Consider the following 23,987-nt stretch of genomic DNA (forward strand, 5'->3'; position numbering starts at 1 on the left):
CGGTAGCCCTTCCAACAGGCATAAGCAGGTTAGTCCTGTATATCGGAATATGAAACAATCTATGCTGACGCTGTCTTAGGTAATCAGGAGCATACAAACCAATGCTCATCATAATCTCACAATTATCGATCATACCGCGCAACAATCAATAAAAATGTGTAATCAAATACACATTCCTTCTAGTCTCTTAACTGTTAAAGTCAAGCATACCCTGGAGAAACTCGGTCGGGTAGAGCCGAGGATAATACCCGTTTTCTCTCATGTAGAGATACCTCAGAAACTTCTTTTGGATTTTCTCTATCATAAGAGAGTTGCCCAGCCATTGACAGGTCATAAGCCCTGTAGATGCCTAGACTTCTATATTACCTTCTCTTAAATGTTCTTCATCTCTGTTGTAATATGTTAAAATAAGAGAGTTATTCAGTTCATGTGGCCCCAAAATCATCGAGCCACTCTCGAGTCTACTTCGCACCGAGGAGTTGTAAAGAGTTCTCAGTACGCGGGTACACTATGTAAAGTGGCCACTTAAACCACCCAGTGATATTTATATTTGTTTTTATTTAATTTGAAAATTAGTTTTGAATTTTTGGATGTGAATTAGTACAAAAACTAATCTAAAAAATAAGAAAATTACAGGTCATAAGCCCTGTAAATGCCTAGACTTCCTTATTTCCTTCTCAAAAATGTTTCCCATCTTTGTTGCAAGAAGATACTTACTTTTACATATAGTTTTTTTTAGGATCTGTTGAAATGTATTTTGTACAAAACTGTTGGTTTTTTAAAAAATACTTTTTTTTAAATTTATAAATCATAAAACACAAAGTATTTTACAAGTACAATACGTTGGATTACATTCCCAGGAGTTACAACATCTCAATTCGGGACATAAATAATATTAACATTTAGAAAATAACATATTGAGAACAAAGAAACAAAGCAACTTTAGGACCTTTATAACTAAATATAGCACAACAATATTTACGCCTAAAACCTTTTCTTATACAAGGAGAATAAATATATTTAAAAAACGCTTCTAAGAATAAAAAAAAGTAGTAAATCTACTAAGAGAGATAAGTTCATTAACATTTTATTTTTTTATTTATTTGACACTTTATATACATATACAATAAATATACATATAAGGGCGAGCATATTGCCTTAAGGCAATTTCTTCCTACCTACCCAAACCGTTCAGTTTGAGAAAATTATAAATACATGGACATATTGAATCTTACAATTTTATACAAAAATTATAAGCAAAGATTAACAAAAATAAATATATGTATAAAAAAAAATAACACTTTACTATGAAGAGAGGAGAGGGGATGGGAAGGAAAGAAGAAGGATAAAGAAACAATTTAAATATTTAGATAGTGACATTTCAATCTTGACTTAAATGTGCATAACATGCCATGTTTGAGCATTTTATGATTTATTGATTGAATTTTTGTCGATTGAATGTTTCTAGATTGTTATTTTGTATTCAGTTATTGGTTTAACGACTTCAAACTATTATCATACAATATGTCACGTGTGAAGAAAACCGCGCTACAAAATATGTTACCCTTTAATAAATTTTCACTGTTCGATTTCAATAATATGTATACATATGGTGAAGAAAGGGGGATGTTCATCACAAGAAAAATGCTGAATGTTTCATATTTAGTGTGTAAAGTTGCCTCTTCAACATGCCAACGACAAATTATTAGCCCTGTAAATGATTATATTTCTTTCCCAAAATATTCTCGATCTCTGTTGTAATATTTTTATCCTAATAATTCAGTAAGGAGTGAAAACTAGTCCCGGTCTACAAACATTATAAAGAACTTAAAATATTGTTCATAAAACTAATTATTCCAAGAAAAAATTGAAACGTATTTTCAGGCTTGCGTATAATTCAGTCAGATGAATCTCACCCACATTTCGCAAGCTCTCTAACTTCACGAAATATGCATGTTTTTACCCTCCCTCCCCGGTAATGTGTAGCTAGAATACATTGCGTCTAATAACTATAATATCTTTATAAATATAATAAATATTGGGTTTAGATTTTCAGTATTCCTCCATTACACATTTACGTATCGACTGAGATAATTTGTTATTAAATAATACGTACTTATTAGGCACGAAAAAGCCATTTATCGGAAAACGGTGATAAATTACAAATATCATTATAAGTATACTCTTAGTCAGTCACGTAGTTCAGTACCATATAACTGCTTAGTAGCTCTCGGGAAGTTGGCGCGAGTGCACGTTTCGGGCGAGTCGTTAGCGACACCCAATGTTTTTTACATGTTTTCAGCAGTAAGATTTGAAATATTATCATTTTTGAATAAAATTATGTTTAATTAAAGCCATTCCCTATAAATATTCAATTTTTCTCTTTTTAAATCTATTATTTTTTTAATGTGTAGTGACTACACAGCACCGTAACGCGCGGGTATTTTTAGGACAGTAAGGGAAAGGTTCACATGAATGGTGAATGCATTAACATATTAATACACATAGACGTGCCCTAAACCCCTTAAAAATAAGGACACTTAACTCATGCTTAAACGCTCTGTCATGCCCAACATTTATTTAGTCGTTTGACCGCCAGCCGGACGTGACGTTTATAATCAAAATGCCCAATTGTGTCATAAAAGCGTAAACCTTTCGGGTAAACATTGTGAAAAGTATTGTATGACTTTTCATTGGTAAATATTTGTATATATATAAATTCAGCATATCTTGATCGTTTTTGTTGGGTGAAGGTAAAATGATCAGTCTTACGCTTCAGGTACCAGTGCTGGAACTATGAAATATTCTAGTGTAGAAAAAACCTTTGAAATTGATATTTCAAAAAAACCATGTCGAGAATGGAACCCGAAACCTCTTGCATGATAGGCAAACGCGCTGACCATTAAACCACGAAGCGGACTAACAAAGTTGTTAATATTCAAATATAAACACTACTTTTTGTAAACGTCAAACTACTAACCTAGCGGCGCAATTGCGAAGCTCTTCTTTCTTACAGGGCTACACTGAATTATGCATTTAAAATATAATAAATGTTAGTTAGTATTATATTTGCATTCCTCAAAATCCAGTGAAATTATAAGGAATTTAAGGAAAGAATCTGATTGGGATCCACCAAAAGCGAATGTTGATTGTTAACATTAAAAAATAAACTTTTTTTTATACATCAAAAATTAATATCCTTAAATTTTTGGTGGCATATCCATTCTCGTCGAATGCTCTGGTATATATTTTTATTTTTTTAAATTTCATTGATAAACCATAATGGGTTACATACATTTAACAAAATATTTTTACTTTTAAAATTCACATTCTTCTGTTGATAATAATATTTTTAACATCTTTTGTAAATGTTGTCTGGGTCTTTTGTTTAGTTTTGTCTAGTAGGTAGTTTATTGTATAATTTCAGTCCATAGTTCATTAGTCTCGACTGTCCTTGTCTCGTTTTAGAAGGTGATATTTTTCTTATATTCTCGCTTTGTGTCCATGTTAACTACATTTTTTTCCAAGTTTTAGTTTTTCGTCTACAATTACATCAGTGGTTAATTTATGAATAAATTTAAGGGATTCTAGTTTAAAGAGTTCAGTAACATTTAATTGCTTAGTTTGTTTAAAAAGTTCTTTAGTTGCTGTTAGATAGCCTAGATATAATTGCCTAGACTTCCATATTCTATTCTCTAAAATGTTCTTCATCTCTGTTTTCTTCGATAGAATAATATTTCTACAAGTCAGTCTTGTCAAAAAGTCGCTATTTATATGTAAAATATTTTTTAATATTTCATTTATTGCTGAAACGTTTTCAGGTTTTACTCATAATCGTAATATCAAAAAGTCTTAATAAATTGTTTTTTTTTTACGGGTTGTCATTGGTTTATCTGTAAATGATATAATGGTATAGACTAGATCATAAATTATGATGTAAGCTTGAATACAAAAAAATCTTTAATTATATCAGTATGATTATGTGGAATATAAAAAACGATACTATTGGGTACGTACGTAAGGAACTAATGAGTTTGTTTTCATTTTATTTTAAGAATATAGAAACATCATTAAATTAATACATGTAATAAATACTGTTTTCAACATCGATTATTGTTTAAATTGCTTAACAATATTGTAATCCGCCCTATCTCTAATGAGATCTGTCAGACGTTTCCCGCGATACTGGCGCTCGGAAAATTAGGCTGACATTGAAACAAATTAGTGAACTAGTTACGGCGCGCCGGGGTTTCAAATTAGAACATGGGTGCTCCTAGCGGCGAAGCTTCGCACTATCAAACGCTTTCAGTGTTGCCAAAAAGATAAAACTAGATATTATCCAACCTCAAATATTTTTTTGTTTCGTACCTACTTATCGAAAACGTTAACAATTTGAGATTTTTATATTTCTGTAATAAGAGTTCAATATTCAACGCGTATTTTTTTATTTTGTCTTTTCCTTGTTATTTTACCGTCAGTTTGGGTTTTTTTTTTCAATTGGAGTCAAACATTCAAAATATATCATCGTCATCAAACCCTAATCCGCACCTTAAGGTGCATAGGGCACTGCATTGTAAAATTACATGCAGAGTATCTCGATCATGTGTTATAGAAAAGTAAGGTGATCAGTCTTACGCTTCAGATGCCAATCCAGAGACGCTGAAATATCCTCAGAGTAATAATGCGCCGAGCTATGGAGGAGCCCAAACGTAGGAAAACCATTTTCTGACTATTAGGTATTGAGTTAGCTACAGTTCGCAGCAAAACAATGGGCCGTACAGAGGTCGAGAATAGCCAAATAGATATTAATTTCATCGTAAATACTTTTAAATATGAACCTGTGTATTTATTATTGCAGGGTTATTCCAGTTATATTTTTCTATAATTTGCCTTTATTTATTTAATAAAACTGAAAATACATGTGTGTGTTTATTTTTTTATTTATTTATTCATTTTATTCACAATATACTTATGTTACATTTATTGAGACATAAATCCTAACTCCATGGAACCAAAGTCCTGTGTTGAGTTTGTTTCTTTGTCCGTCACATCTCCGAAACGGCGAGTCGTGGCAGCCTGAAATTTGGACACGTCATTATAGATGCGATTTCAAGGATAACGTTGCTATTTTCGAGTCAAATTTGAACCGATCTCCTCTCGATAAAGACTCAAACTTTATATGGATGCCTAATGCGCTCCCGACATATTGCCCGTAATCAACTGTCATTATCAACAGTAAACATACTTTAATTCACAAATTTATCCCCTAAATTGAGGAAAAATAGTATCTGAAATATATATATGTTATAAAAAAAAAGTTTTCAGGCAACATAATACACGTGTCGGGAAAATAAATGCCAAGAATCAATGCAAATTATGGGAAATATTCGAAATCAATTACCTATGAAAACTGACTCCATTAACACATTCGACGCTCCTACTGCTGCAACCAAACATACTGCAATTCACCATAGTCGATTTTTATTTATTATAACGTAAATATCCGAGTTATTTACAAACAAAGCCAAGCACAGCGACAAACTCATCTGATAGAACCGTTATGCGTATGTTATCAAACAAAACAAAATGGCCGCCATTTTATTTTTAACCAACATCGCTTGCGTTCTATGAAACATGGTGATAGGGGCTTCTCTTAAGGTTGACGCATTATTACACTGAGGAAATATCACATAAACTCTCCGCCTAAAACCACCTTATAATCAAAATCGATTAAAAATATTTGTTATCGTCATGTTTTGTGCATTTTACGAAAAGGATAAATAAATTTGAAAATAAACTGAAATAACAGTTTAATACAGAAAAATTCTAATCAAAGAAAAAAAATGGATGCCTAGATTTTAACGGTCACTGTTATAAATACACTTATTGAATATTTTTGGGTGATCCTGTGTAGGATGGACTCGTTCCGTCGTTTTGGCTTACCTTGCAGGAGCCGTCTACAGGGTAAACCATGTGCTCATTTACCCACTACTAGTTTGTACCGTGTCGCAGTCGCTAGTAGGTACATTAATTCCCATTTTTCTGATTTGCGTTTTGGTTTGTTGGACAAAAACAAACTAAAGCGACGATATGTTAAATCTTTGTATATCTATCTGCCACATCTCAATATAGTCGGAATTTCCCTATTCTGAGCTTTCTGCATGACATTATATTGGTTTTCAGTGCTCAGTAGCTCAAACACAAATAATTATTGACGTGCTAATAAGCAACGTGATAACAATTTCTCACCATGGTTGTTTATCGTATTCGCGATCACAATGGAACATCCGTGAACACCTAATATTAAATGTCAAAATATTTACGTTTTGCGACGTATAATCCTGCTGCGCAATCACGTATTATTTCACCGGTGTAAATATGGAAAATATTCCAAAACTACAATTTTTATATTTTTATTTTTATTTATCATGCTATTTATTTCATTTAGCCAGCGTTTGGCAAGCCAAATGTCAAGAAAAGCAGTCGCCATAGAAATTGTAATTTAATTTTAACTTTTTTATATTAGATACTCTTTACTATTTTCCAAATGCAATATATTGTATTCCTTTTTATAGTAAACGCCGATTTTTTGCCAGTGAACTGTATTTGTTTACGAGGAAAACAAAAAAACAAACTGAATCGAGCGTTAACTTAGAGATTACACACGCGTTGACTTATGACTGCGATAACTTAAGCATATTCATCTTTGTTCATTGTAATCGCTCAAATGCTTAGCATGTTTTTAAGCACGTCGACAGTTATTTGTGATTGAGCTACAGAAAAAGAATACTAGAACAATAATTGAAATGCGGCAAAACAATTGATTTAAAAAATAAATTACTTTTATTTAAACGGAGATTTTTTTCCCATTATATTTTAAAATTCAACTTTTATAAAAAATGTGATGCAAATTTAAGCCTATTATATATTCTAACCTCTAATTTTTTTTTATTCCTTGTAGTTTATCTGTATTTTTCCCGTGAATATTTAGTTTATTGCATTGTTTAATTTTTTAATTGCTTACAATCTGAATTTAATTGGTGCGTACCCTGCGTTATATTGAATTATTCGTGTGTGGAAATATTCTCATTAGAATACATTATTATAAGCTTCTTTAATATCGTGCCAAATAATTATTATACCAACCCACTTAATAACACCGAAAAATATTCATACACTAAAATATTATTAAATCAGTTAAGCCGTAGATATCGAACGGGTACCTTGTTAACTACCGCTGTGTTAAACATTTTATAAGTGAAAACTTTTGATAGAAATTCATAATAATTTACTTTTATAAATAAAATACGATTCAAACATAGACGTAGTAAAAAATCCTGTGTTCTTGAAAAGGAAAATCAAATGGGTTTACTTCGGCCTTGTATTGTAGTGGTTGGTGCATTGTGATGGCCTTAAAACTTCTGAACGGGTTCATTTATAAGCCCAACGTTTTGGAGCGCTTAAAATTAAACGAGATGTACCGAGCAACTATTTAAGAGCTAGGCAACACAGAACATTTGTTCCTCCAGAATACAGGACAAATTTACCGTTGATGATGCTTGTACCAGAGAATGATTGATCGGTTGGACAGCCTACCGAGAGAGGTGGATCTTTTCCATGCTGGGATGTGTATTTGCTTAGAGTATATTGTAATTGTGACTTATTCGTCTTTCCTTACTATTAAAATTTGCCAAGGTATCCAAAATAAAATACTTTTATAGAATTTCACTGTACTTTTTTTTCAAATATATGTGACGTGTTTCGTCTTGTTAGGGCATTATCAAGCTTACTTAAATATTTACAAAGTTTCCATATGTACTAATGTCCTAACAAGACAAAACGCGTCACATATATTAAAAAAATATAAAAGTAGAATTAAATCCTATACTTAGTGTTTTATTTTGGACAGCTTACCAAATTTTAATATGGAATTCTACCAATTATCTGCATACACAATAAAAAAAATTACTATTGTTTTTATAGACTATATGTTAAATCTTAATAATTTATTGTGCTTTTTTTTTAAAGTATGTTTCGGTAATTACCTAATAATATTATATATGTACATTGTAACTGGCAGTAATGCTGTATGGTACATTAAAATATTTTTTTTTTTCAATACCAAACGCCTACTATGCTTGAAGTCCCCTGGTTCGATTTCTGGCCGGGTCAAGGTGAAATATTGATTCAAATTTATTGCAACAGACAGGGAAAAAATTTTGAGAAGTGAATATTTGTGAGATGGTATTTAAAGGGTTTATGACCTGTCATAGGTTGGTTTAAATTGCCATTTTACACACTATGTAACATTCACTATCCTGCTTATGTTTGAACACTACGTTTCCTCAACTCTTCGATCTGTTAACTTTTATGAAGTCAAAGTGCTAAAACCTAAAAAAAGAGTTGAATTATATCACTAAGGAAAAAATCCTGAAAAAGGAAATAGAGTGTTGATATTTCCGCCTTGTGATGCAATAGTTTACAGCACAATATCACGTACGAACAATATGTTTAGCCAATTACGCCATAAATAAGTCTCGTGTTTATCACAATTCGCTGAAATAATAATATTGTAAAAATATCCTTATAAAACCGTGCAAAAAATACAAAAAAAAAATCTCAGACTAAAGAATAGTTTTATTTATTGATTTAGTAAAAACACAAAATGACGGTTCTCTTAACATAGAGCACAGTTAAAAAACGGCAAACCATCATTTATACTTCAAACAAAAAATGTATTAAATTTTAAGCACCCCTAGAAAGGCGGGTACGAGTAATATCCAAATTTTCGTAGATAATTAATCCGGATTTGATGCACTAGGTGTTATGTTAAGTTATGATAACCTCTTTGAAGGGAGAATATATAGAAATCTTGGTATTAACAGTGCTTATAACCTGTATTTATGAACTTGTGATGCCAAAAGATATCCCTTCCTACTGTTCAAATATTGGTTTATTCAAACAGACGTTATTTAGTTTTCAACAACAAGATACAAATTTAACGGGACATAAAGCAAAGTAGAATCATTTACGTAAAAAAATTAACAGTAAACGTTTAGCAACGGTTATTCATATTTAAAAAAATATACTGCATTGCCAGTTCCTATAGTCAAAACAATGAATTTATTTGATATCATTCAATTGTGTATGAATAGAATATTCTAGAAGAAAATCTTTTAAGGTATTCACAATATAATCGCTAAAATTATATTGTTATTTTAATGAACGGTTTTTTACAGTACCTACTTAACATGAAATAAAACAAAAAGTGACTAAACAGCCTTATGGAAAAAACTGTATTTTAACAGTAAAAAAACATAATCCGACGCGCCTTTATGTGTAAATACACTCAATAATACATTCTGTAAAGTGAATCAACGCAAAGTTTTGAGGAATACGTAAAAATTCCCAAACAATTAAAAGTGGGATTTGTTCGCTTTCCCGCGTTTTCCGGCGAGCTGTCACTTTCCGCGAGTGTCAGCCATGAATCTCATGTTCCGCAAGAACTTCAGGCCGGAGCGCGGGTCCGGCGGCGGGGGCGGCGGAGGGGGGCGCGCCCCGCGCGGGGGGCGGCGGCCCCGCGAGCAGGCGGCCCCTTGCCGCGCCTACTCACCTATGGACGACCACCACTACAGGACGCACATCTTCTTCGGAGCCGCGCCGCGGAGTAGCTGCACACTCGGAGAAGGTCTGGCAACACTGAAAATTTAATTCGAATTTTGAAAATACTAATTCCCGCTTGTAAAAAAAAAACAAAAGACAAACGCTTTTTTGACAGCTGGTTAATCAATTCTTTTGAACGCGATGTAATCTGATTTAATATTCGTTCATCTATCCATAAATCTAAAGCTTATTCGAGTATTTAATTATTAACGCAAATTCTTCGTATTCTGATCAATAAAACCTTTAATTATTTACATCATTCTGTTACGTGCCAAGTTTAATTATCATGTTTTGACGATACTATTTATTTCTTGTTTTCTATTTCAAAATTTTAATTGTCTTGTTTTTCTTTGTTGCAGTGAAACAAAGAAGTTATAATTATAATCTTGATATCACAGTGTGCTTTAAGTGTAAGAAAACGTGATTTTTCACTTAAAATTATGTTTCAAAGTGTAAACCTGCGTGTTTCCGTGACGTGGAAAACTTACAAAAAGTGATTGCATTTTAAATGCTTAAATAAAGTTATGTGAAAATTGAAATTTAATAAAGTTAAGTTAAAAATCACATTTGATGTTGTCAGCTATGCTTTTTACGTGGTAATTATGTGTTTACATGTTTTTTTTTACATAATTTGCTTTATTTGTATCTTGCTTTTTGTGTTGTACACTCATATATTGTTGTGATATGGTTGAGATTCAAAAAGAATAACACACAATTTATACATGAAACTATAACTTTGTGGTTATCTTTATATATATAATTTTTTCCGTACGTGTGATGTCACTGAACCCCTCTTAAACAGCTTAACCGATTTACATGCGGTTTTCAGCGAAATGTAGATCTTTGCGATAAGCTTGTTTGTAAGATATTACAACAGAGATGAAGAACATTTAAGAGAAGATAATATAGAAGTCTAGGCATCTACAGGGCTTATGACCTGTCATTGGCTGGTTTAAGTGGCCACTTTATACACTGTGTAACATTCACCATTCTACCCATATTTAAACATCTGTATTCCTTCAATTCTTTCATCTGTTGATGTTGGTGAAGTTAAATAGCTGAAACCTTTATTTATGCGGGTGAGATTCATCTAATTGAATTATTTCACCTACATACTAGGCAAAGCCTTAATTTTTTTTTTTTTTTCAATTTCTATACTTCTTCATGGACCAGGTGGATATATCAACAATATTTTGAGTTTGTCCAAATTTGTGTAGGCAAGGATTGAATTCAACTCCCTGGGGAGCTGTTAACATTAACATATTACAACAGAGATGAAGAACATTTTAGATGGACAAATATGTGCAGAACGGTGAATGTTACACAGTGTGTAAAGTAGCCACTCAAACCAGCCATAAGCATAATAGGTCATTTCTTCGAAATAAATAAAATAAAATAAGCCCTGTAGATGCCTAGACTTCTATATTACCTTCTCTAAAATGTTCTTCATTTCTGTTGTAATATGTTAATGTCAACAGCTCCCCAGGGAGTTGAATCCAGTCCTTGTCTATAAAAATTTGGACAAACTCAAAATATTGTTGTTTGTAATAGTTAAAATTTTCAATACAATCTGTTAAAAAAAGTTAGATGCATAAATCTTTTTTTCGTCGACCTACCAGGGTTGCATCCGACGAGAATGCACATACGAAAATATTTAAGGGTGTTATTATTTGTTTTTAAAAAAGTTTGTTTTTGAATGTTTACAAACAACATTTACTTTTTATGGATCCTAAATCAGCTTCTTTATTTACATTCCTTATAATTTCTTCCTATTATTTCTTTTTATTGAATTTTTTCAACTGATATTCAATTCATTTTTGAAAATCGCATTCACGAATAAAGTGCACCCCTGTTAGTGAAAAGAACCGAGTTAGATATTTGCAAAAAGAATTATATATTTGAAAATTAATTATTTTATGTTTTAGAATTTAACCATAAACAAGTACCTTGGTACCTACCTACTTATCAATGAAAAGTCTTTTCCAAGGCAAGCCAAGTTCTGGCAGGACAGTGTCTGTCGGGTCCGCTAGTTCATTATAATTAAATTAATCTAAAATAGCTTTGTTTTTAACCACTATTTTAATTCAACCTACCGGTTTTATATCTACACAATTTTTTTTATCAAGGTATACTCAATGAATTAATTACATCCTTCTATATTTTAACAGTGATTACTTAATATTACATCAACACATATGGACCTAACAAGCCAAATATTAAATTTAGATTTTTTGTTAACAATAATAAATAACAAAATAAACAATATATTTTTAATTTTTAATTTATTTCAACAGAGAGGGAAAACATTTTTGAGAAGGGAATATGGAAGTCTGGGCATTTGCAGGGCTTATGACCTGTCATTGGCTGGTTTAAGTGGCCACTTTACACACTGTGTAACATTCACCATTCTGCCCATGTTTGAACATCCACATTTCTTCAACTCTTCCATCTGTTGACTTTTGTGAAGTAAAAGAGCTGAAATCTTTATCACGTGGGTGAGATTCATCCGGCTGAACCAAATCACCTACTAGGCAACGCCTGAAAACAATTTTACAATTTTTATACCTTTTCTTTTACCAGGTAGTTCTTTTACCAAAGAATATTACCCATTTTTTCTCCGAATCATTTTGTCCAGTATTTTGCATCGATAGATAAAATAAATGTTTAAAAAAAAACGTTTTAAATTTTAACTCTGTGGTTATTTATTGTATAATTAAAATTGAAATAAAATAACTTAAACAAATTACAACAGGGTTGAGAACATTTTAGAAAATGGAATTTTGAAGTCTAGGCGTGTACCAGGCTAATGACATGTCATTGGCTAGTTTAAGCGGCCATTTTATACACTGTGCAACATTCACAATTTTGGCTATATTTGAACATTTATTTCTTCAATTCTTCCATTTGTTGATTTTGGAGATGTTCAAGAGCTGAAACCTTTATTGTTGTGAAGAAATTCACTAGTATGTGAAATAATTCGATCAGACGAATCCCTGAAGGGTTAAAGGAAGACAATAATAAAGGTTTCTGCCCCCTTACTTCACCAAAATCAACAAATGGAAGAATTTAAGAAATATGAATGTTCAAACAAAGGCAAAATGGTGAGTATTACACAATGTGTAAAGTGGCTACTTAAATTAGCAATGACAGGTTATAAGCATAAAAAATGTAAACGCCTAGACTCCCATATTCCATTTTTTATGTTATCCATCCCTCTAGTCCTTTGTTAATATTAATGACCCCCTAGGGGGTGAAAACCAGTCTTTTATCTACAAACATTTGGATAAACTCAAAATATTGGAATAAAAGAACTTTGTTTTAATTATTTATCACGTAATTAATTACTGACTGGTTTCGAAGCTACAAAAGCTCCATTATCCCTAGATTTAGAAATGAATATTAACATAATTTTTAATTTTAGTAGTTCCAAATGTTTGTAGACAAGCTGGATTTCTTCCCTTGGAAATTGTTTGTGATATACTCAAAACATCGTTGATTATACTAACTGGTATGAAATATAAAAATTATACAATTGTTTTCGGGCGTTGCATAGTAGGTGAATTTTTTCAGCCGGATGAATCTCACCCACATGTTAAAGGTTTCAGCTCTTTTACTTTACAAAAGTCAACAGATGGAAAAGTTGAGGAAATGTGCACGTTTAAACATGGGCAGAATGGTAAATGTTACACAGTGTGTATAGTGGCCACTTTAATCAGCCAATGACATGTCAAAAGCCCTGTAAACGCCTAGACTTCCATATTCCCTCCTCAAAAATTATTTCCGTCTCTATTACAACAAATTTAGATCTAAATTATTCTCTAGTGAGGAAATCCGGCCTGTCTACATACATTTAGACGTACTCAAAACATTGTTGATCAACCTAACTGGTATATAAAGTATTTAAATTAAAAAATTGTTTTCAGGCAATGCCTGGTGGATGAATTGGTTCAGCCGGATGAATCTCACCCACATGATAAAGGTTTCAGCTCCTTTACTTTGCAAAAGTCAACAGATGGAAGAGATGAAGATATGTGGATGTTTTAACATGGGCAGAATGATGAATGTTACACAGTGTTTATAGTGGCCACTTAAATCCCGCTCTTGAACCTGTAGTAATCGCACAAAAACCTTTTATCCGAGTAATTTTTAAAAAAACATTTCGCTATCCAATTGACTTGCTCTTCAAAGAATTCAGAGTACTGAATATTATTCAACAGTATATATTGAGAACGGTAGTGGTTACACACATAAATAGAGACATTTACCCAAGCGTCAACCACAACCATAATGCAAGATACTCTAATAGGGATCTGATACTAGGTGAAGGGGTCAACACTGTTCTGACATCGAGACAACACTATTACGTAGGCAAAAAGGTCCATAACCTTTTGCCAGAATCGTGGAAAGACGGGAGTGTTGTCAAGTTGCGGTGTTGACCTCGCTCTTTCATGACATTGGTCGTAGAGGGTCAGAAAAGTTGAAGCATGCCACGGATTGGAGATTGTTACTGGATGTCGAAAATGAAATATGAAAATAAGGAATATTTTTTAAAAATATATTGATGGATGGCAACCATGAAGTTTCGCATAAATAAATAGTGTATGTTTTTATGAATGTATGCATGTGTATTTGTGTATGCGCATGGGTGTATGTATGTGTGTATGTATATGTATCAAAATGTGCATACGAATAAGTTTATATTTTATTTGTCTGTTCTCTATATTCATTTGTTAACTATTATTATATATTAGAATGTAATTGCCTAGCTTGGAGCGGGGTATGTACCTTTGTTAGCTGGGCAAAGTGAACGTAAAATTGTATTTTGATAAAAGGTGTAAATAAATCTCTCCTCCTTTCCTTTTTCCTCTTTCCTCTTTTTTCCTTTTTCCCGTTGAGTAATAGTTTTGATTTAAGGTAATTTATAAACAAATACGTTTATTTCTATTTTTATATATCTTTAGCTTTTTAATATTTTTTTTCTTTTGAATATTTTTTTTTTTTTTTTTTAAAAAAGAAATATTTGCGTTCTTATAATTTACCCAAATATTTAATTTTGAGGGCCATTCTCAACGAGTTGTAAATAACTCACTATTAGAAAATGGAATCAAGTTGGGGTAGAGTGGGATTCGAACCACGGACCTTTGGTCTGTGAGTCCGAGACACTAGCCACGGGACCACAACCCGACTGTTATATGTTCTGTAACTTGAATTATAAAAATAAAACTTTTATTTTATTGGTTGGTTGGAAGAAATTTTCATTTGGCCATAAGCCCCCCAATGTACAAATAACATTATGTACAAAAGTTAAATAAAATAAAAATAAAATAAATAAATAAATCAGCCAGGTCATAAGTCCTGTCAACACCTTGACTTCCATATTCTAAAACAAATTTAAATCTAAATAATAAGTGGTTCAAAACTAAATGTTTTTATTTTTATTTCATACAGCTAATATTATTTTTGTGCCTGGCAATAGTACAGTTATAAGTCACTATATAGCTTGTGTATATTTATTTGTCTTAATATCATCTGCGATTGCCAAAACGAAAGTCTTATCAAAGTGTTTCATTATTTGGTATAAATAGACGTGTGGTTTGGTTTAACAGCAGTTTAATTCAGTGTCATTAAAAAGTAATCGGTATTTATAGTTACAAATGCCAACTGAGAACGTAAAAAACCCCAGTAAGTTAAATTTTAGTATCATCTCTTACTCATATTCTTAGAGGTGGGGGTCAGTGCTATGAAAGCTCCTGACGTCACTGCGACCTGTCAAGATTTATTGTGCCGGGCCACGTGAATAGTTCTCGCTCTCCAAGCCCAAAGGGTGGTGTTCTGAATCTTCTGAGAGTGATTCATTTGGGGATTTTTATTTTTTGCGTGCACCTTAACTTTGCTTCATTAATGGCATCACTGATGATTAAACGTCAAAAAATACGAAATTGAATAATGTATTTAAGGCTGTAGTCGGGTAAAACGTACGAAAAATGAGGAAAAAAAAGGAAAAAAAAAAGTTTTAAATTAAAAGTTTAAGTAAAAAAATTAAAGTAAATCATGCGGTTTTGCCATTTAAAAAGCGAATAAAAGTTGCGCAATAAAAAAAATTAAAAAAACATTTTTTTTAGTAGAAACAACTAAAATATAATTACTTTTAGATCGGCAGATTACACCATTTTAAATTTAGACTAAACTTTGGTATTTCAATTCTCATATAAGGCCCTTACCGGTATTGGTATGAAAATAAAAAAAACCTAAATAAAATATTATTAGAAATTGAATATTACAACCAGAATTATTTTCTATAAAAAAAATGTAATTCTACAAAAAAAGGTTTTAACTAAAATATTTCAATCACAATTTTTTTTTACCAAATGCATAATTTTACGTAGAAATAAAAGAAAATGTCACAAAATTTATGTGATCTGTATTGGTTGTATTTTGTTTCAAAAACAAAAAATGAATATTTCGCTTCCTCTGTTTAAATGTTCAATTTATTACCTTCAAATCACAAGAACCAATTTTAGTTCAAAACTTAGTTTTTACATGAGAATCGAAATACCAAAGTTTAGTCTACATTTGAAATGCAGTAATCTGCCGGTCGATAAGTAACCATATTTTAGTTATATAAAACTTTAAAGTATAATTTTTAATGGGAATGCCCCTAAAAATTATTGTTTTTATCTAATTAATGTTTTTTTTATTATTGCGCAACTTTTATTCGTTTTTAAATGGCAAAATCGTATGATTTATTCATTTTCGTGCGTTTTACCCGACTACAGCCTTAACATAAAAGTAAACACAGTGTCTTGTAGAACAGAAAATTTTCTTTTGACTGGCGTAAAATCTTTATTATTTTATTTTACTTTTGGTGCTATTTTTAAATTTAAAAAAAAGAGGAACAAAAATTTGTGAATATATCGTCCGCTTCGTAGAACAACGACGGATGTGTGAAAGATGTGGCATTGACATTCCTTTATATTAGATCTTAAAAAGCTTATACAGAGGCTTTTTTTTCCAGGTTTGAAAAAAAAAATATTTAATACTAATCCAAGTATCAAATTAAATACTTTTGTATTTATCAAGGTGTGACATTGTGTCAAAATCACATGCGTCGTTGTTATACGATCGTGACAATATTATTATCATCTTTAGTTGGATGACTTGTGCCAATGACACTATATCTCTAACTTACTACGTTGCTTGAGTTTCATAATGAAATCGTTTCCACTCGATTCTTCACGCTACAGATTTAACTGAGTGATGGTTATTTATTTTTAAAAACAATGAAACAAGCTGTCTTCAACAAGATGACAAATTTAGTTTTTTTAAATCATTAAAATTTACTGTAACTCATTGTTGAAACTATTCAGTGTTTTAATAGGCAATCATGAGTATTGTAGTATAGTGATTTATATTTTTAATTTACTACACTTTTGAAGAAAATATTGAAAAAAAATATTTTTAAATGAGACTCAATCGTACAATGGACATAGCTTATTGACACATTAGTACACATAGACATGCCCTGAGCCCTCAAAAATTATGACACTTAACTCAAGCTCAAACGCTCAGTCATGCTCTACGCGTATTTAATCGTTCTTAGACCGCCAGCTATGCGTGACAGCCCTGGGGTAGTATTTTAAACCGCTCTCGCGGCCGTAGAAAACACGTGTATTTACATTTAAAAAAACGAGATATATGTCTTTTATACGGCCGCGAAAGCGTTTGGAATACCAGCCTTGGGTAGTATTCTGAACACAAAAGCGCGTAAAGAAAGCATTTTTAACGCGTATTTACGTACTAAATACACGCTAACAGAGCGCTCTCTTTGCGCGCTATTCCGTTTAGAATACCAGCCCTGGTATAAATAAACAACCTCACTAACTATGGGTACGTTTTCATGACACTACTTTAAAAAATATTTTTCTCCATAGGGCGCGTCTATGTATTAATATGTCAATGACATAGCTTAGTTTATTCAGGGTTAGCACGAAATTTTACATTCGGCAAAACAAACAAACAGACTATCACGCCGTTTCCCCGTACAGGTAGGCAGACATGATAGAACGCCATATCACATACAGACCTCGCTTCTACTGCATTCGTTCATCTTCTCATGCACGCGTGATAATTATCCGACTTTTGACATGTCCATTTTCAAGTATTTGTTCGATTTGGTAATGCCATGTCTTTCTTGTTCTTCCTTGTTTTCTACATCCATCAACATTCGCGTGGTATATAATTTTCGCCGTTCTGTAGCCGTCCATTCGCTCTATATGTATAAATCAACGCACAAATCCTTTCTTAGTTCTGTCGATAATGCTCATCTCAGCCGTATGCAATTTGCGGATCTCGACATTTTTTTTCCCTCTTGTTCCCGTGATTCATTGCTTTGCTTATCCATACAAAGCTTTTTTTCCTAGTATGTAAATACTGTACAACAGTTATTTTTCACGGATCTGGGTATATTTATTATATATTATAGAGTTATTTCATTATTTTTTTCATCTATTACTAAGATCTTCAAAAAATCAATGTATCTTTCCGCAGTTCCTTCTTTTTTTATTTCTTCCTCTGGGTTTCCAAAAATTTGGCCGTATTGTGCTCACATTTCGTCGGGATCGTAGAACAACGACGGATGTGCGAAAAAGGCAACTATTCTTTTATGTTTGTTTTGTAAAAGTTATATAAAGGCTTTCAGGGTTGAAAAAAAATTTATGCATGACTAACCTAACAATGTTTGAGTATGTCCAAATGCTTGCAGACTGACTGGATTTCCTCCCAAGGGAGTTATTCGTATTTAAATTTATAGCAACAGAAAGGGAAAACATTATAGTGAAGGGAATATGGAAGTCTAGGCATTCACAGGGTTTATGACCTGCCATTGGCTGTTTTTTTTTTCAGTTTCAGTGCTGCAGAGCAGCGTTTATTTTACAAATAAAAAATACATACAAGAATTTGTTACCCACTAAGTCTAAAGACTTTTCGGTGGGACTATTTTTTTTATTTTTTATGACAGGTTTTTATTACATTTATTTTTTTTATATTTTACAAATTTAGTTATAAACAGGCACTATAAGGTATCTAGAAGATATTTCTTCAGTTTATTTTTTTTTCATTTGAAGATCTTTTATGTTGATGATGGTTTGTGGTTTAAGTGACCACTTTGCACGCTGTGTAACATTCACCATTCTGCCCATGTTTAAACATCCATATTTCCTCAACTCTTCCATCTGTTCACTTTAGTAAACTTTATTACGAGGGTGAAATTCATCCGGCTGAATCAAATCACCTACTAGGCAACGCTTGAAAACAATTTCCGAATTTTTATTCTTTTTCATTTGCCAGATAGTTAACTCAACAATGTTTGAGTATTTCCAAATGCTTGCAGACTGGCTAGATTCCTTCCCTAGGGAGTTATTCATATTTAAATTTAAATACCTGGCAAATAAAGAAGTATAAAAATAGGAAAATTGTTGTCAGGCGTTGTTTAGTAGGTGATTTGGTTCAGCCGGATGATTTTCACCCTCGTAATAAAGTTTACTAAAGTCAACAGATGGAAGAGTTGAGGAAATATGGATGTTTAAACATGAGTTACACAGTGTGTAAATTGGTCACTTAAACCAGGTCATAAGCCCTGTGGATGCGTAGACTTCAATATTCCCTTCTCTATAATGTTTTCCCTCTCTATTGCTATAAATTTAAATATTACTAACCTAAGTATCAAATGGTATACGGTTTTACTTATCAAGTTGTAACATAAATTTAAAAAAAAAACGCTCACGTCAGGTTGCACAAAATCATATGCCGACGCATGTTTTACGATCCCAACGATTTGTGTGCCGTTTAACCTCTCGGCGTCAAACATAGAACAATCACGCATTAAATGGAGGACGCCCTGAGAGTCCATTGCAAGGGCAGCAATCATTATATCCTTTTTCTCCATGTATGGAAAATCTATGGAGATATTTTCGGAAAGCGCCATGACCTGAAAGCATTTGTATTAGCCAATAAGTCCGCCAAAAAGTATCCAATATCTCGGCATCCTTTAAATTTTTGAAAAACAGTTTCGTTATTTTGCCTGTATTACATACATATCTCACGGATCTCGACCTTTGTGCGCCTATCGGAAATAGTTTATCCAAACAGATGGCATTTCGACAGTATTCAGCCTACTTTTTTCCTTTTTTTCCAATTCCATTCCTCGCTTCCATACAGATCAGGGGTCTTATGCTGGACGCGTTCGTTTTTTAAATCATATGCGACTTCCGTAATTCGACGGGTGACAGCAGTCGATTGAAAACCAATCGATTTTATATCGAGTGCCCCAAAGCATTCGACATTGACGATCGAATGCGGCATCGTGACTTCAGCTGTCAAACTTCCTTCTTGTAAAAAGCTCGGCATTCATGTTTGAATGACGAGTGGGTACTTTTATTGTATTTAAACTTAAAATTTACAACACTGGTCAATGGTATGATAATGGCGTACCAACAAATGTGCAACAAATATAACTGTTCTTATTTTTTATTTTTTTATTTAAATCTTAAAGTAGGGCACACATATCATACATATTGTTATGTGTGTTCTAATAATAACATTGAAAATATATTTAATTTATAAATTGTTTATCACATATGTCTTGACCATTATTTTAAATTTTGATATGTTTTTTTCTTCATAAATATTTTTTTCCATTTCGTAATACTTTTTAATTGCTTTAAATAAAATTGAATTTTGTGACTTTGCCTTTTTCCTAAATGGAAGTCTAATTTTGTTCTTTTCTCTAGTATTGTGATCGTGTTCATGTTTTTAATTCATTTTCAAATGAAATTTCGCAAAAAACGTGATTTCAAAATTATTTTATCATTCATCAATGTCAAAATACGTATTTGAGATATATATTATACAATATGTTTTAAAATCTATTAAATAAATATGAAATATTTCTAATAACATGTAGGTGTGTGTTATGTCAAAAGCAAATAGTAATTATCAATTTTGCAGTGTCTCAGTAAAACATATATTTTTTTTTTTCATAGTATTCTAAATACAAAATATTCAAAGGAAGAAGTCTGACAACAAACAATAAAGGTTTACGTGTGGCAGGAGACCAGAAGAGACGAGGATAAATACGGATTTGTTAGTGTTGCCACTTTCTCATTCGTCTTTGTAATTAAATTGTCGGAGGGTTTTCAAGAATGGCATTATGACAAAGCAATCGAGATGCCCAATCGACTATTGTCGAGGGGGTGACAAAATGTCACATCTTTCCAGCAAAAGGCTCCTGCATCTATCATTACTTGCATCGTCTTTGTCTTCTTATCTTTTTAACCGTACTTTTGCCGTAATTTTTACATTAGAACTACTTAAATCTAGAAAACGAACTTATAATGTAATTTGGCAACTTTTAAACTTATTTTTATGACACGATTCATAATTCTTGCATACATCCATCCATACTTATATTACAAATGCGAAAGTGTATTTGTTTGTTGGCCTCGCGGTGTAGTGGTCAGCGCGTTTGCCTTCTATGCAAGGGGTCTCGGGTTCGATTCCCGGCATGGTTGGCATGAGATATTTATTTAAAAATGTGTTTTTACACTAGAAAGTTTCATACTCCCTGGACTAATACTTGAAGCGAAAGACTGATCATCTTACCGTCCTGAAACAAAAATGATCAAGATCCAATGCGATTGGTGTACCAATGCAGTGTCCTATGCACCATTAGGTGCGGAAAGGAATGATGATAAGGATGTGTTTGGTTGTTTGTGTTTCCTTCATGTCTCAACAGATCGATCGATTGATATGATTTTAATGAGAATAAAAATAAGATCCTCATTTTTTTATCCGAATTTAAAAAAATTATGATGCAAAAAATATATGATTTATCAAAAACTAGCGGACCCAACAGACGTTGTCCTGTCCGAACGTTGGCAAAATACTTTTCATTGATAAGTAGGTACCTAGGTACTTGTTTGTGATTAAGTTCCAAAACAAAAATTGTTTATATTGAATTCAAGTAGGTACCTAGGTACTTGTTTATGATTGAATTCCAAAACGTAAAATAAATATTTTTTCAAATATGGCATTCTTTTTGCAAACGTCAAACTCCGGTCGTCTCACCAACAAAGGGGTGTACTTATGTAGGAATACGATTTTTAAAAATGTATTGAATTTGATATTATTTTAGTGTTACTAAAAATCCAATAAAAAGAAATAAATGGGTGGAAATTTTAAGGAATTTAAGGAAAGAATCTGATTGAGATCCACAACAAACAAATGCTGTTTGTAAACATTCAAAAACAACCTTTTTTTATACACAAAAAAACAGCATCTTTTCATTTTTTTGCAAATGCATTCTCCTCGAAGGCAACCCTGGTAGATCGATGAATAAAACATTTATGCTCCTAACTCCTTTTTTACATATTCGATCGAAGATTTTAATATCTACGAAGACGCACAGCGCAAAGATCTATATTTCTCTGAAAAGTGTTTACTTGTAATGCAGTATTAAATAGACCTCCTAAACGGCTTAACCGTAAATCGGTTAAGCCGTTTAGGAGGAGTACGGTGACATCACACGTACAGAGGAAATATATATATATATATAAAGACGATGAGCAGCATTATTTGAAAATGAGTAGGCGGTAAGGTGGGATGTCAAAAAGAATCAATTTGAAATAAATTCTTCACATTTCTATGGAGGATTATTTTAGGATTTTGGATTTGTAAACAGAACAACAATACGACGTAACCATTGATTAACGAATCATAATGTTTCTTTCATAGAGATAATTGGAAGACCAATCTACTTTTAATCCTGATATTCTTATTTATAAACGAAAACTCTTATTGATTACCGACAGACATAATTAATTATTACACGAATAATTTCTCAGTAATAACACGTGAGCGAGGCCGCGGGTAAAAGCTAGTTAGGTATAAAATATATTACTACAGTCTTGTCTATAATTTTAATACTTGACCACTTGGCAAAAAATATTTAAAAAATAAAAGCATTTGCACTCAGTTTAACTTGACAAATTTTAAGCTAACGTACACAATGTCCAAGTAGGATATGAAATAGTAAAATCGATAAGTTATTTCCTCTCTTTTTACAAAAGATTATTATGAATGTATTCCGTGACTCGGTTGGTCACAGTTGAATCACTTAGGGTTAGTCATTGAAACAAAAATGCTGCAGAGAAAATGACAAAAACCGCCCACTTAGAACAAAAAATAACTGAAACATTAATATATTCTAATAGTATGTGTTTACGCTAAAAGATAATCCAATGCTTTCGTTGAAATTGAAATGATTTTTTTTAACCGCTTATTATTTTTTAGTTTTTACCCAACGGTTTCAAAGCTACACGAGATTCGTTGTCAAGGTATTTTTTTTGCACCACACAGGCCAGGCAGCTCAATCAAAGTAGTTAATTACATCGCAGAACACCCAGGCTTGATAAAACACAATTTAAGTTTTGTGTTCTCACCGGGAATCGAGCGCGGAACATACCGTGTGTAAGTCAAGCGTCTTGACCACTACACTACGGAGGCCGCCGGATATTTTACTAATGAATCTAAACCTATTTTATTTTAACTGCTTCTATTAAGTATTCTATCTAAACATATGGAGTTCATAAGTCAAGCCTCTTTGTCATGCTGTTCTTGTAAAGGTGTAAAAGTGAGGGGGATACGACATTTATTTCTAAAACTAGACAGAAGGGAACTTAAGGAAATATTGTTTATTTGATTATTTATTTTGTTTTTTTTTTTATTTATCGCTTTCTTAAGATCGGTAAGATTTCTAAGATGTCTAATTTCAACTTTACACATTGTGTAACATTCACAATTCTGCCCATATTTGAAAATCTATATACCTTCAATTTGAACCAGCCATTGACAGCTAAACCATTTAAACCAACCATTGACAGGTCATAAGCCCTGTAGATGCCTTGACTTCTATATTACCTTCTCTTAAATGTTCTTTGTCTCTGTTGTAATATGTTAATATAAACAGCTCTCCAGGGAGTTAAATCCAGTCTTTGTGTACAAAAATTTGGACAAACTCAAAATATTGTTTTTTTTTTTTTTTTTTTTTTTTTTTTTTTTTTTTTTTTTTATTTTATTTATTTGGATAACCAACAGCTATAATTATATCATATTTATATAACAAAACAAATAACAAATAAGCCAATTACAGGTTTTCACAAGTAGCATCACAGTAAGTTAAAAAAGATTCTCGAACATAAAATGAATAGTAATTAAATGTAAATTTAAAAGAAAAGAAAAAAATACTACGAGCTATTTCGAAAGCAAAC

General features: G+C 32.1%; 1 protein-coding gene and 1 long non-coding RNA gene across 2 annotated transcripts in view; both read left to right on the forward strand.

Moving 5' to 3' along the window:
* The first annotated feature begins 9,483 nt into the window (after positions 1-9,483).
* LOC148279729 (uncharacterized) overlaps positions 9,484-23,987 on the forward strand; it is a 65,428-nt gene continuing 50,924 nt past the window's right edge. The window contains exon 1 of the mRNA XM_088229520.1: positions 9,484-9,688. Within this exon, the coding sequence (XP_088085646.1) occupies positions 9,484-9,688 (205 nt within the window). The remainder of the gene's footprint in view (positions 9,689-23,987) is intronic.
* LOC148279730 (uncharacterized) lies at positions 9,891-14,036 on the forward strand. The gene is made up of 3 exons (XR_015822793.1): positions 9,891-9,926; positions 10,023-10,259; positions 13,587-14,036. It is a non-coding gene; the product is annotated as an uncharacterized LOC148279730 (long non-coding RNA).

The sequence above is a fragment of the Micrasema longulum genome, unplaced genomic scaffold (genome assembly GCF_059751315.1).
Source record: "Micrasema longulum isolate JH-2025_06_02 unplaced genomic scaffold, ASM5975131v1 h1tg000678l, whole genome shotgun sequence".
Classification (NCBI taxonomy): domain Eukaryota; kingdom Metazoa; phylum Arthropoda; class Insecta; order Trichoptera; family Brachycentridae; genus Micrasema; species Micrasema longulum.